The following is a 14,038-nucleotide window of genomic DNA, read 5'->3' as shown; positions in this document are numbered from 1 at the left end:
ACAACAGTTTGGTTTGTGTATTATCTTTGAAACTATTAACATTACTTATGAAATTTATGCCACTATATGAGAAACACTTTCTATTGCCTCTTTAAAATATGCAGTTATTGTTTGCTCAGAAATTCCTGTAATGTATTAGAATTTAACTGACTTAAACCTTTATGTAGATTAACATTTCAAGTTTCTTTCTTATAAAAACAAAAATAATATGATTTCAATAGAAACTTAGCTGTTAGTTTCTCTGACATAAACTGTTCAGCTTTAATATTGAATTTAGATTAGATTATCTCTAAATTTCCTTCTTACTACAAAGTTGAGATTATGTCTTTATTGTCAGGTGGGTAAAGTCTGTTTTTATGTTCTCCAGATTTCCTTTTCTGTATTCTTTACCCATACTACTGGGCTCCACAGAAGTTAGGGGTAGTTCTCTCAGACTTAATAGGCTTCTCCTTACCTTATCACAAGACTTGATAATAGATTAAAATATTCTTCTTTCAGGGTATTTGTTTTATTAACTGGGAATACTTGTATCATAAGCTAAATGACTAAAGCTTTAGCAGAATTTCAGGTGATGGGGTTCAAGATACAGTACTCTTAAATATGGCATCTTGGTATACTGAAAATTTAAGCTGAAGGAATTTGAGAAATGGCATGTGCAGAGGATGGGGATATCTGTATCTCTAAGACAGGGGGACAAGTAATGTGAGCAAATAGGCCTTGCTAAGTTTCCTTTAGTTTAGCTAAATTTAGCTCATACTCCCTTTTGCCCTATCAAATGTTCCTGCCACTCTCCACTCTTCATTAAGACTCATATAAAAACTCTCAGTTTAACCATTTCTTCATTTATTTCCTTATGAAGGCTTCTTTCATTTATTTCCTTATGAAGGCTCCCATGTCATGTAAAACTTACATTAAATTGATTTGTATGCTTTTCTCTTATTAATTTGTCTTCTCTTACAGAAGCCCCAGCCAAGAATTTAGAAGGGTAGAGGGAAAATATACTTTTCCTCCCTTATATACATAGGAGGGATCTAGGGGGTGATAAGGCTATCCTTTATATTCACTGGTAGACAGTAACTTATTTTGCTGAAAGGTAACTGCCTCCCTCTCTTTCATAAACAATCATTTCAATTATTTTACATAGGTAAACAAGATGAGATTAAACTTTAGATTCTTAGTCTCCTGAAGGAACAAATTACGAGAAAATTTTCACCTTTATGAAGATAGAAGAAACGTGTTAGCCAAACTTTCCTGTTTAAATGATCTTATTATAAAAGCAAAAGAGAGGATAAAAATTATATACAGAGACTATAAACAATTTGAAAACCATTATAAACAACACTTCAAAAATAACTTACCTTCTTTGGGAAAAGGTATTAGAGTCTTGGTTTTTTTTTTTTTTATTTTTATTTTTTATTTTTTTGGTCTCTACTGTATAGGATTACATCTTGTTGGTGTGGGAAAAATAAATATTTTAAGAATCTACTAGTATTAAATATTTATTAACTTCATAAAAAGAGAAGTAAACTCACATAAATCCTAGAGTTTAACTGCAAAGATTTACCTTGGTCAGAGTTAAGAGATATACTACAAAATAATTCCTTTAAAAATATCATAAGGATTTCAATAGGCTTTCATTTCTTAAGGTTTAAAACATCAGAATCTAATGATAGGTTTTGGGAAAAAAAATTTTTTTTTAAGATTTTATTTATTTATTCATAAGAGACACACAGAGAGAGGCAGAGACACAGGCAGAGGGAGAAGTAGTCTTCCTGTGTGGAGTCTGATGTGGGACTTGATTCCAGGACCCCAGGATCACACCCTGAGTCAAAGACAGACATTCAACCACTGAGCCAGCCAGGCATCCGGGAAAATTTAATAGAATAATTTTTTTTAAAAGACATTTATTTATTTTAGAGAGAGAGGGATGGAGAGAGAGAGAGAGAGCTCACACTAGCATATGAGTAGGGGGAGGGGCAGAGGGAGAGAATCTCAAGTAGACTTCCCAAAGAGCATGGAGTCTGATGTGGGTCTCCATCTCACAGCCCATGAGATCATGATCTGAGCTGAAATCGAGTCAGATGCTTAACCAACTGACCCATCCAGGTGCCCCAACAGAAGAATATTTTTAATGGATTAAATGAAATCATGATGGTAGGAAAAAACCTTTCTAACATGTTTCCCTCAAAGTGTTCCAACTTTTCTTTCCAATATTTAAAACAGTTCAGTTTTCTCAACTGGGATTTATTCTGGAAATGCAAGGGTCATTCAATACTTGCAAATCAATCAACATATACCAAAAATGCCACCCCCCCAACCAAAAAAACCCCAAAACCCTAGAAACAAGCTTAAACAGGTAAAAGACCTGTACTTTTTGAAAACTATAAAATGTTGATGAAAGAAATTGAAGATGATGCAAACAAATGGGGGACATTCCACGCTCATGGATTGGAAGGATTAATATTGTTAAAACGTCCATACCACCAAAAGCAATCTACAGATTCAAAGCAATCCCTATTAAAATGTCAGCAGCATATTTCACAAAACTAGAACAAATACTAAAATTTGTATAGAACCACAAAAGAACCTGAATAGCCAAAGCAATCCTGAGAAAGAAGAACAAAGCTGGAGGTATCATAATTGCAGATTTTAAGATATACTACAAAGCTGCAGTAACCAAAACAGTGTGGCACTGGCACATAAATAGACACAAATATCAATGGATCAAAATAGAGAGCCCAGAATTAAACCCCCAATTATATTGTTAGCTTATCTATGACAAAGGAGGCAAGAATATACAAAAGGAATACAGGCTTCCAGTTATGGAAAGAATACACCATGGGAATAAAAGGCACAGTATTAAAAAAAAGAAGAAACATCTAGAATAACGTTTGACCAAAATATCTGGACACCATAACTAGCCAAGTTGGCACATAAAATTAACCATCATATGATTATTGATAAATTACTTAATAGCTGACTAACTCATTTAAAAAAATAGTTCAATTGGCAGAAAAAAAAGTTCAGTTTTCCCTGAATCTGTGGCTGTGCCTATATAAAGACAATTACTGGCACATTTGTTTACTAGAGATCAGGCCTCCCCCCCCATACAAGGCACTGAAAGTAAAAATTCAGTTTGTGTGTAAGATTTGAAGGAACATGTATTGCATTTGAACATGTAATTTGGAATCAATGGATGTCTCATTCAGTCATTAATTTATATTCACTCGTTAACTGACTTATTTATGCTTAACAGCCCTATGCAGAGGCCAATTAGTCACTTGGATAAAATTTAGGAGCATAAATCTTAGGAGCATGGGTTTGTCTCTACCAACTGCCATTTGTAGGGGCTTGGGGAAGCTGCTTAGCCTTTTTAAGCCTCAGTGTCTTCATCAGTAAAATAGAGGTATTAGCAGAATCTACATTGTAAGGCTAGCATCATGCTTTGTATGCTGGGAGAACTTAATTATAGCTTAATTATATAATTAAGATTATTGTAGATTATAGATTTTTAGGAATTAATGATTATAGGTATCCAAGGAATTGAGGACATGTTACTAACTCTAAAACTACATTACAGAGATTTCTGACCATCCTATAGTTTCTCTTGACTTAAGTGATGCTTTTCTCTTTTGACTTAATCTCTTACATTGCTGGTGTCTTTGGTGGCCCAAAATGGCCAAGCAAGTTCATATACTAGGTTGCTGCCCTTGTTTGTCCTTCTGCCTAGAATGTTCTTCCCTATATAATTTGTAGCCTGCCTCTTTACATCATTTAGTTAACTGCTGAAATATTTTTTTGAGAAGGTTTCCTTGAGTACTTTATAAAATTTTATTATTTTCCTTTTCCCTGCTTTATTTTCATATATAGCATTTATTGCTGTTTAAGGTCCTATGATAGATATATTTATCTATCTCTTCAATTAAAATGAAGTTACCTTGAGTGCAGGAAATTTCTCATTTTGTTTACCAACAAATCCTCAAACTCTAGTACATTACTGACTAGAATATACTGAGATAGCCAGTAAATATTTGTTGAATGAATGCATATTAGATTTGATGAATGCTTCAACCTCTAAATTCTGACTCTACTGACTTCTAAGTAGTGTCTTGCTTCTGGGTTTTAGGAAGAAAGGCCTCAAAAGTCACTGGGTATATATATATATATAGAATGTAAAATGCCACTGTTTCTTTATGTTATAACTTTGAAAGGTTATGGTAGGACACTGGCACTGTGTCCTCCATCCTGTTGTTTTCCTTATAAAAATATTTTCTGGGTACTTTCTAGGAGCCAAACCTGGTGCTGGGATTATAAAGATTAAAAGGATATGACCCTTATCCCTGCCCTGCTTCTGTTATCTAGAGATTACTTCTTTACTGATACATTGTTTGTACCACTCAATTGGCATTTTTAATACATCATTGTCTTTACTATTTACTTATTTTCCACATAAAATATTTTCATGTTTTATATTCTTTATACTAAAAGCAACCTAGTGAATAAGAACTATATTTTATACCTTTTTCTTTAAAGAATTATCCACAGCACTAATAAGAGTAAAATTTATTGGTTGCTATTAATGATGACATCTAAAAAAGTCAAACACCACATTCTAATATATTACTTTGAAGCACTAAATTTATGAATCTCTCCATTACCATTAAACACACTATCCCTTTGCCTTTAATTGCCTGAGAACAGAGTTTCAGATTAATAGAAAAAAAGTTACTTATTTACTCATAATATAATCAAATGGTGTGCATCATTAGAGATTATAAAAGGTTTTTCAGTCTTGGAAGGCCATAGGTAGGTAGTTTAGATACTTCATTGAGAGGGTTTATAGAACCCACAGTTCTCCATTATTCATTGTGCTCTTGACACTAGAAGAGACCTAATGACACCCAATGACTCTTGGAAGAGTTTAGCCTGTGGTTCTTCACTAAGCAGTGTGATTGATACAACGGTGCCAACATTTGGTATTTAGAGGTGAGACAAAGTAGATATGTGATAAAAGAAGAGGATATTGGAAAAAAAAAAAACATAACTTAGAAATGTTGTGAGGATAAATAACTCAACTTTAAGTACACTTTGGTTTTAAAGCAGGCTTTCAAAAAGGGGATTTAGAAAATTTCACAAGTTCGGTTCTTTGGGAAGGTGATAAAAGATAAGTGACTTTATTTTCTTTCTTCATTCCCTTGGGACCACTCCCCCGCAAATGACCCAAAACACTACTGATTCTCCTCTTTAGGCCCGTGATTATAAAGACTAAAACAACCAACTCAGGTCTCTGCCTAGTTGTAACTATGAAACATGTATTGTGGGATGACATAAAGGCATTCCGATGTTAGGCAACTCATCCATACTCCTCACAGAACAATGATCAGGCTAGCAACTCTGCTTTCTGCTGTTCCATTTATATTTATTCTGAAGAAAATAAAAGAGAGTAGCAATTTAAAAATCAGACTATGAGGTTTGAAAAACTTTGGACTGAATGTCACTTTTATATTGTGTGTATTTTAAAATTTTAAATACCTATTTAAATTATTTGAAAGGAAGTTTCAGAAGAGTGCTGGGCATAATGCTATTTTAATTATTTTAGGAGTAATCCTTAAAATTTAAATAGGCTAGTGCACCTGGTGGCTCAGTTGGTTAAGCATCTGGTATTTTTGGGCTCAGGTCATGATCTAATAGGTCATGGGATGGAACCCTGCCTCCAGCTCTGCACTTAGTGGGAAATCTGCTTGGAGACTTTTTCCTCTCTGCCCCTCCCCTCCTCTCTTTCTTTCTCAAATAAATACACAAATCGTTAAAAAAAAATAAAATTAAAATAGGGCACTATAATGCTACACTTTTTCATGATTTTATGAGACACTATGACTAAAGGCTCAACCAAAAGAAACAAGCTAAAATTTTTAAAAATTGAATGTATTTTAAACCCTTGAAATAACAGATAAGATCTTTTACGGCAAGAGTTCCTGACTTGTCAACTGGAATTTAATGCTTCTTTTGGGAATCCACTCATCTACTCCGCTAAAGAACTTCCAGTATCCCTGAAGATTTAATAACCAGGGACATAAACATTTAGGCTCTCTCCAAATTCAGTTATCTTTCACAAGTGAGGGAAAATAAAAAGTAGTAACTTTTCACAAAAAGGTGGGGATATATCATTTTAAATGGCAGGCTTCCAAATTGTATTCTTAGTAATCTGAGATTCTATGGATTGCTTCATGAGTTCAGCAAATGTAGTTTAAATCTCATTCCAAAAACTGTAATTGCAAATATATACATGAAAACTCATATGCTAGGGGCACCTGGGTGGCTCAGTGATTGAGCATCTGCCTTTGGCTTAGGTTGTGATCCCAATGTCTTGGGATGGAGTCCTGTATTGGGCTCCCCACAGAGAGCCTGCCTATGTCTTTGCCCCTCTCTGTGTGTCTCTCATGAATAAATAAATAAAATCTTTAAAAAAATGCCAATTTTAGCTTATAAGAAACCACTAATCTGTTAAGCCTTATTTTCATATAACTCATTTCTAGTTAGTAAATGATATAAATACTAACCTACGAAGAAAATCATTTAAAATTTCTTCATTTATATTTTATATAATGAATTTCTAAGACAATTTATTTTAAAAAAGAATTACCCTGCTTTAAAAAGTTTGAATATCATTTACCTAGATTCTAGAGTACAGAGAATCAAGGCATATTTCATGAGAATCTGACAGATTAAGATATAGACGGAAAGATTAAACTACTACTATTTTGTAACTGTTCCTACTTTACTGCCAAGCAAAATCCCAAGAAGTTATGGTACATTAAATAGTAAAATATCAGTAAAAAATACTTTAATATGTTTTCTAAAGACAATATTTTGAATATTATAATAAATACAAGTTCAAAGTTGAGATCTGTTAATCTCTCTTTTTAGGCCATGAAATAGACCAGTTAAATACTCTCCATCTTCACCAAAATTTTATCTATAGCGAGAAAGATTCAAATGCCTGCAAGAACAGCAATATACACTAGAGAAATATAAAAACCAAGAAAATGTCCCAATATTCTGGTGTTGTCTGGAAACCATTTTAAGGTCATGCAATGTTATCTTATGAAACATTATACAAGTCTATTCTGGCATCTAGTATGAGAGTTATTTAGCTATTTCAATTCAGAGGAACCCCGGATATGTTCATTGTTTTTACCACATACCCTTAAAATGGAAAGGAAACAGTATGAGTAAGGCAGTACCACCCTCTAAAAGCGCATATGTAAAGGATACTCTTCACTATTCCGGATGTCAACTACCAGGAGCTTTGGTTTACTGGACTTTGTCTTCTTGGTAGGTGTTTTGAAATGGCCTGTCACTGTGAGTTCACACAAGTCAATGAGGTCCTCTGCTGAAATTCGGGGTGATACTTCTGACTTTAGGTCATTCAATGGGATGGATTCTCTTGACTGAAAAAAATATACAAACAGTACAAATATTGAGAATAATACAGAGAGACAAACTATAGCCAATATAGAATATCTGTAGGCTCTTGATATCAATCACTATAGCATATAGGAGAACAGGAAACTGAGTCTCACTTTAGTGGTCTACTGTGTAACTGTATTCCTTACTATTAAGGTTTACTTACACACAGAGGAAAGCATTATTCTTTTGGTTCACTACAAGCTCCTGGTTCAAATGTGATAGAAAGAGATGAGGCAGATTTTTCTTTATGAGAGCACATTTCACTTTTCTTCAAGTATAATTACTATTGTTGTGAATCACATTAATTAAAACTCTGATAATAGAAGAAATTGCACTGTTACTCAGTAAACATACTAATGAAAGAACATGGTTCTAATATACATATTAGACTTTTATAATATAATTTATATCACATATAGATAAACAGAAATTAGATTCTCAGAGATGAATGCAGAGCGATATAACACTTTCTTAGATAGTAAACAAAATTGATAATGTATCTTAATTGTGAAGGAGGTAAAATGAGACTCTAGACAATCAAACCAGTACTTTGGTCTATGTGATTGTGATAGGGTGTAAGACTGATTCAGTGATTCAGATGAAGGGCTGTTTACAACTGCTCTCCATGTTATTTAAGAGGGAGAGGGAATTCCTCCCCCCCCCCCCCCCGGCCCCGGAAAAGGCAACAAAATATTACTTAACTAAATTCAACATAAATTTATGGAGTGTTAATAGTCACTCTTGAAAACTTATTTAACATTCCTCGAGAATTTAAGAACTTTCAAAATTCATTTGATTGAAAAACAGGGATTCAAAAGAAAAATATATATTTAAGCATATAAATATATATAAGTTTTTAAAACAGAGTCTATTAACTCATTTACTTATTTTCTCTATTTTCACAGTTCCATTGTGGGATATCACATTTAGAATTTTCCAATTTAGAATTTCTAAGCAGGAGTGAATATATGGATCACTTAACAGACTTTAAAAAAAAAGTTTTATTTAAATTCCAGTTAGTTAACATACAGTGTAATATTAGTTTCAGGTGTATACTATAGTTTCAGGTGTATACTCAACACTTCTATACAACACCTGCTCATCAAGACAATCCCCATCACCTATTTAACTCATCTTGTGTGTCTCTGTGCCCCACCCCCACTCCCCTACCATTCAGACAGACTTTTTTTGAAAAAAAAAAAAAAAAAAAATGGTTTTGGTTGTAGTTTCACCTGAAATGTCAGCTCTCATCCCTTGGGTTCCCCTGATTATGCCATAAATTCTTTCTCCCACTTCATTAGCTTTTAAATAGAAATGGAAATTGCTATGCTTTGTGGGTATTTATGGGTTTTAATCAAAGATAGACATTAGAAATTTCATTTTTTTAATATTAAGAATTAAATCTACTTAAATATTTTGAAATTTAAAATGTTTCAAAAAGATAGAACTTTAAAATCAGCTAGGTATACAATCAATGCTTTGATCTCTTTTGTTAGATTGCAATCTCAATAGGTATTTTTCCCACGCTTCACATGAAGTCGTACATTTATGAAGATAAAATAAAGAACTTTCGATTACCCTAGTACTGCTTTTAGTCATTTCGTGAAGAATGTAGCATTTCAAACAGGTTTCATCTGAATGAAAGATGTGCCCTGGCTGATGAAGAGAATTTGACAGAGAATTTGACCAACGTATTCTATGTGAAGAACTGATTGATTTAAGAAAGATCTGACCTTGGTATTGATTCCAATCAAATGTATTATACATAAAGAGTTTCTCAAAGGAGAGAGCAATTGTTACATGAAATGGTAAGAGAAGAGGAGAGGAATCATTAACAAATGCACAACTTTCTGAACTTTTGTGAGTATATATCAGCAAAGAACTTTAATATGATACATGTAAATTCCTCTGCAAATTAATTTTAGGAGATTAGTAATTAGTAATTTTAGGAGATTAGATTTAGGATAAATTATACTACTTTGCTTTATGAAGAAAATAATTATAATATTAAAAATTATGAGGGATCCCTGGGTGGCTCAGCAGCTTGGCGCCTGCCTGGGCGCGATCCTGGAGTCCCGGGATCAAGTCCCGCGTCTGGCTCCCAGCGTGGAGCCTGCTTGTCCCTCTGCCTGTGTCTCTGCCTCTCTCTCTCTCTCTCTCTCTCTCTCTATGTCTATCATTAAAAAAAATCTTTAAAAAATTATGGAATTTAGTTTCTCTTTTATTAAGAATTTTGCATGCAATTTTACTATTCATTGTAAATTTCAACTTAGAAGTATAAAAATAAAACTTCCTCTTAGTACTATTGACATTGGCATTTTCCTTTGTGACTGGGTTTCAAATTCATGGGACTTTGTTTATGGACTGTGGACAAGAATTTAAGATAACTATAGAACAACTTTGGAAATACCTATTAGCTTATCATTTCTGCCCAAGAACCTTAATATACAATGCATATCACGCTTAGATGTGCAAATATCACAAGCCAATTTGTCCGAGAACTATTTCTTTAAAAAAATTCATATTTTTTGTGAATTTCTATTCATAGCCAACCTAGAGTCAGAATTTTTTTTTTTTTTTCAAGTCTGTACGGTTTACTGAATGGGTGGGCAGAGAGGAAAGTAATGAGAAGCTGCAATTCAAGAGAAAAAATCTTGGTCATTAAAGTCGTTACAGGGATAGAAGAGGGACAAAGGGCTGGCCTTCCCTGTCCAGGGCCTCTCAGGATACTGTTGTCAAGATTTAGGAGGGTATTATGCTGAGTAAAATAAGTCAACTGGAGAAGGACAATCATCATATGGTTTCACTCATATGTGGAATATAAGAAATAGTGAAAAGGATTATAAGGGAAAGGAGGGGAACTGAGTGGAAAAAAATTAGAGAGGGAGACAAACCATGAGAGACTCCTGGGAAACAAACAAAGGGTTGTAGAAGGGGGGGTGTGGAGGGTTGGAGTAACTGGGTAATGGGCAGTAAGGAAGGCACTTGATGGGATGATGAGCACTGGGTTACACTATATGTTGGCAAATTGAATTTAAATAAAAAAAAAGATTCACTAACAAAGAAAAAAAAAAGACTTAGAGCCTACTGAAGTAGACCCCAGTCCCAGCTTTAATGCCTTCCCTCTGATCTTCTATGGGAAGAGTTGATCCATGATGCTCTAAGTGGAGAGCAGGAGGCACTATGGAGATGCTTCATGTGGGGATTCCTTCTCCATTTTGTGTCCCCCTGGTGTTCACAAACACCACCAAGAGAATCTTGGGGAGGAACATCAGCAAACCCAAGGGTCACAGACTCATGGCCTTGAGACTTACTTTAGTAGCCTCTGGATCTAAGACTGATCTTGAGGCCTCATGGCCTAATGCCTGGCTGATAAGGTGATACCTCTCATGGTACCTTTGCACATGTAGACCTTCCTGGGACCTCCTGATTCAGTTTCTCCCTGAGGCTACCTCTCACATGGAACAGCAGTCATGAGACACTACTGCAGATAGCAAGAAGTACTTGGTACTATTTATATGCTCAAGAAACGGCTATAATCACCAACAGGAAAACATCTGGGTCTTAGGAGGTGAAAGCACTGAAAGCCTGCTTCCCTCCATCAATCTTGTGCTCAGTCACCTAAGGCTTTGGAACCTCTGAACATAAAGAAAACCTTGTAACTTTTCCTTGGCACATTACCAATGGCCAGAACACAGGCAGCCTGTAATCACCTCAAATGCAGGGGCAGAAAAGGACATAAGGCTGCTGAAATTAAGAGATCAGTGTCAGAGGACCACAGCTGTAGTTCCACAACCAACTCAGACATGTACTGAGGCAGGATCTACTCCCGTTCTCCTTTTTTAAAGCCACACAGAAACCACACTGAACATGCAATAAGACAACAGGTGCCAGTAGTCACCTAAAGGGTGGTGGGGATGAGGAAGTGTGGGAAAGCTCCAAAGTTTGGAAGGTATAAGAGTGGACCCTCCCGTGCCTTGAGTTAAAAATAAAATCTGATCATGTAACTTTTATAATTAAAAACACCTCAATGGCTTCTAGGGCATTGAAAGAATGAAGTTGGAACTCCTTAGTGTAGCATATAGAGCCCTTTATGAATTAATCTGTGTCTATAGGCAGGAAACCATAGACTTTGGAGTTAAGACTACCTGGATTCAAATCTTGGCCAGCCCACTTATCAGTATGTGACTTTGGGTGTGATATTTAACCTCTCTGCCCAATTCCTTTATTTATAAGTAGGGAAAAGGTGTCAAACACATTTTTCCCCCAAAATAATTCTGTCTCATTTTTAAAGGGATAAAAAGTATCCCAGGGCATTTTTTTTTTAAAGATTTATTTATTTATTTATTCATGATAGATACAGAGAGAGAGAGACAGAGACAGAGACACAGGCAGAGGGAGAAGCAGGCTCCATGCCGGTAGCCCGACACAGGACTGGATCCCGGGACTCCAGGATCCAACCCTGGGCCAAAGGCAGGCGCCAAACCACTGAGCCACCCAGGGATCCCCTCCCAGGGCATTTTTATGAAGCTACCTTAAACTAATACTTAAAACTGACAAAGACAGCACTAAAGACACACACACACACACACACACACACACACACACACACACACACATTTCTTATGAATAAAGATTTTTTTTTTAAATCTAAAAACCAGAAAAAGGAATGTAGTGTCAATTTGAAAGAATGACATACTATAATCAAGTAGGGGCATGTTCCAGGAAGGATGGTTCAATATTAGCACAATTTTAAAAATAGAGTTCATCACCTTTAATTAGTCAAAGGACACAAAGTATAATTGGCATAAAGCCATATGTGATAAAACTCAGCGTTGATTCTCAATTGTAAAAAAGAAAAACTTATGCTAAGATGTATCAGAAAGAAAGTTAGATGATAAAAGATGTTCTTTATTTCCAATATTTGACATTCTACTTAATGATGAACCACAAAGATAGACTTATTAAAATGGAAATGCAGAAATACAACTATCAGCATTATTATTTATTATTATTATTATGGAAGTTGCTATTGAGACAATAAGAAAAATAAGTAAAGGGTATAAATATTGGAAAAGAAATAACTTTTTATTTTTAGGTGATACAGTAGTCTTATTAGAAATCTGGAATAATTAAAGGAAAATCCAATTAAATTGGTAAGAATTTGGTAAGGTTTTAGTTACAACATTCCTACCACAAAATGATTAGTTTTTCTACATGGCAGCATAAGCAAGTCAGAAAATACAATGAGCAAAAGCTTTCATTCACAATATCAAAATATTTCTCCAAAATAAAACATTTAGAAATAAGTGGATCACATTTAAAGAAAACGAGAGTTTTGTGATGGGCATTTGAAAAACTGAGAGATGGAAGTTGCTATCTGGGAATAAATAAGTCAATATTATAAGAACTTCATTTTTCTTTGGAGCATTATATTAATATATAATAATTTAATCCCATTTCTAAAAAGAATATTTTTTCAATTTTGAAAAGCAAATTCTAAAATTCATTTGACAGACCAAATAGGAAAGAATGTCAAGAAAATATTGACAAAGAACAGAACACATTAGGCATATTAAAACTGTAAAAAACCAACAGTATGGTACTGCACAAGAAAAGACCAAAAGATTAATAGGACATAATGGGATAACAGAGACAGATTCAAATACACAAAGTATTGGCTAAAAGAATATGATGGCACGTCAATCACTAGGTCAGGATCAGCAAAACTTACTAACTGGAAGAAAAGAATATTATGTTTCTATCTTCCACTATATAGCAAAATGATTAATAGTTGGAATAAGGAATTATGTATAAAAATGTAATCCTAATGGGATGAGGAAAATATTGATGATGAGAACAGTTGTAAGCATATAGCAAAAGCAGAACTCTTAAGAAGAATATATGTGAAGGGGATCCCTGGGTGGCGCAGTGGTTTGGCGCCTGCCTTTGGCCCAGGGCGCAATCCTGGAGACCCGGGATCGAATCCCACGTCAGGTTCCTGATGCATGGAGCCTGCTTCTCCCTCTGCCTATGTCTCTGCCTCTCTCTCTCTGTGTGACTATCATAAATAAATAAAAATTTAAAAAAATACATGTGAAAAATAAAAATTTAAAGTGCCCTTAATGTTTAAAAGAGCTCTTTCCTTAAAGAGCTCTTTTAATCAATAAGAAAAAAAAAAAAAAACCCAAAACCCTGCTTATTTTAAAAAGGAGCAGGGATGTAAACATACCCTTGACGAAAGAAATACAAATGGGTAATAAAAAAATTTAACCTCACTAATTTTGGAAGTATAAAAACATATTCACAATCAGAAATGCAAAAAGTAGGTAAGTGTTCTGGATATCTTCTATTTGCCCCTCCAGATTCACTATCCGCTGGTTTCCACTTTAGTCTCTGCTCTGGTAGGTAACTCATTTGGACTACATCAAGAGAGATTCTAGCTCCTCTGGCCTTTAAGTGGGCACAGACAACAGGAGAGTGAGAATATTTATGCCTCTGATTCCCTACTTGAGATGTCACCCCAAAGGTCACTTTTCCTCTCAGGATGGCTTTCTCTGTCTGCTTC

At 34.7% G+C, this 14,038-nt stretch overlaps 1 protein-coding gene and 1 long non-coding RNA gene across 8 annotated transcripts in view; one reads left to right on the top strand and one right to left on the bottom strand.

The window, feature by feature from the left end:
• The window catches only part of TBCK (TBC1 domain containing kinase), a 222,984-nt gene that overhangs the window by 31,323 nt on the left and 177,623 nt on the right, over window positions 1-14,038 (bottom strand). For 5 of the 7 annotated variants that reach the window (XM_038581969.1, XM_038581968.1, XM_038581970.1 and 2 more), the window contains one exon: window positions 7,276-7,451. In XM_038581969.1, coding sequence (XP_038437897.1) covers window positions 7,276-7,451 — 176 coding nt within the window. Of the gene's footprint in view, window positions 1-7,275; window positions 7,452-7,633; window positions 7,784-14,038 lie in introns of those variants that run through there. The other 2 variants (XR_005382727.1, XR_005382726.1) reach the window with 2 other exon arrangements.
• The window catches only part of LOC102156669, a 53,742-nt gene that overhangs the window by 29,466 nt on the left and 10,238 nt on the right, over window positions 1-14,038 (top strand). The gene's annotated exons all lie outside the window — the stretch shown is intronic.

Source organism: Canis lupus, chromosome 32 (assembly GCF_011100685.1).
Source record: "Canis lupus familiaris isolate Mischka breed German Shepherd chromosome 32, alternate assembly UU_Cfam_GSD_1.0, whole genome shotgun sequence".
Lineage (NCBI taxonomy): Eukaryota > Metazoa > Chordata > Mammalia > Carnivora > Canidae > Canis > Canis lupus.
Note: the sequence above shows the minus strand (reverse complement) of the source record. Positions and strands in the feature narration are given on the sequence as shown.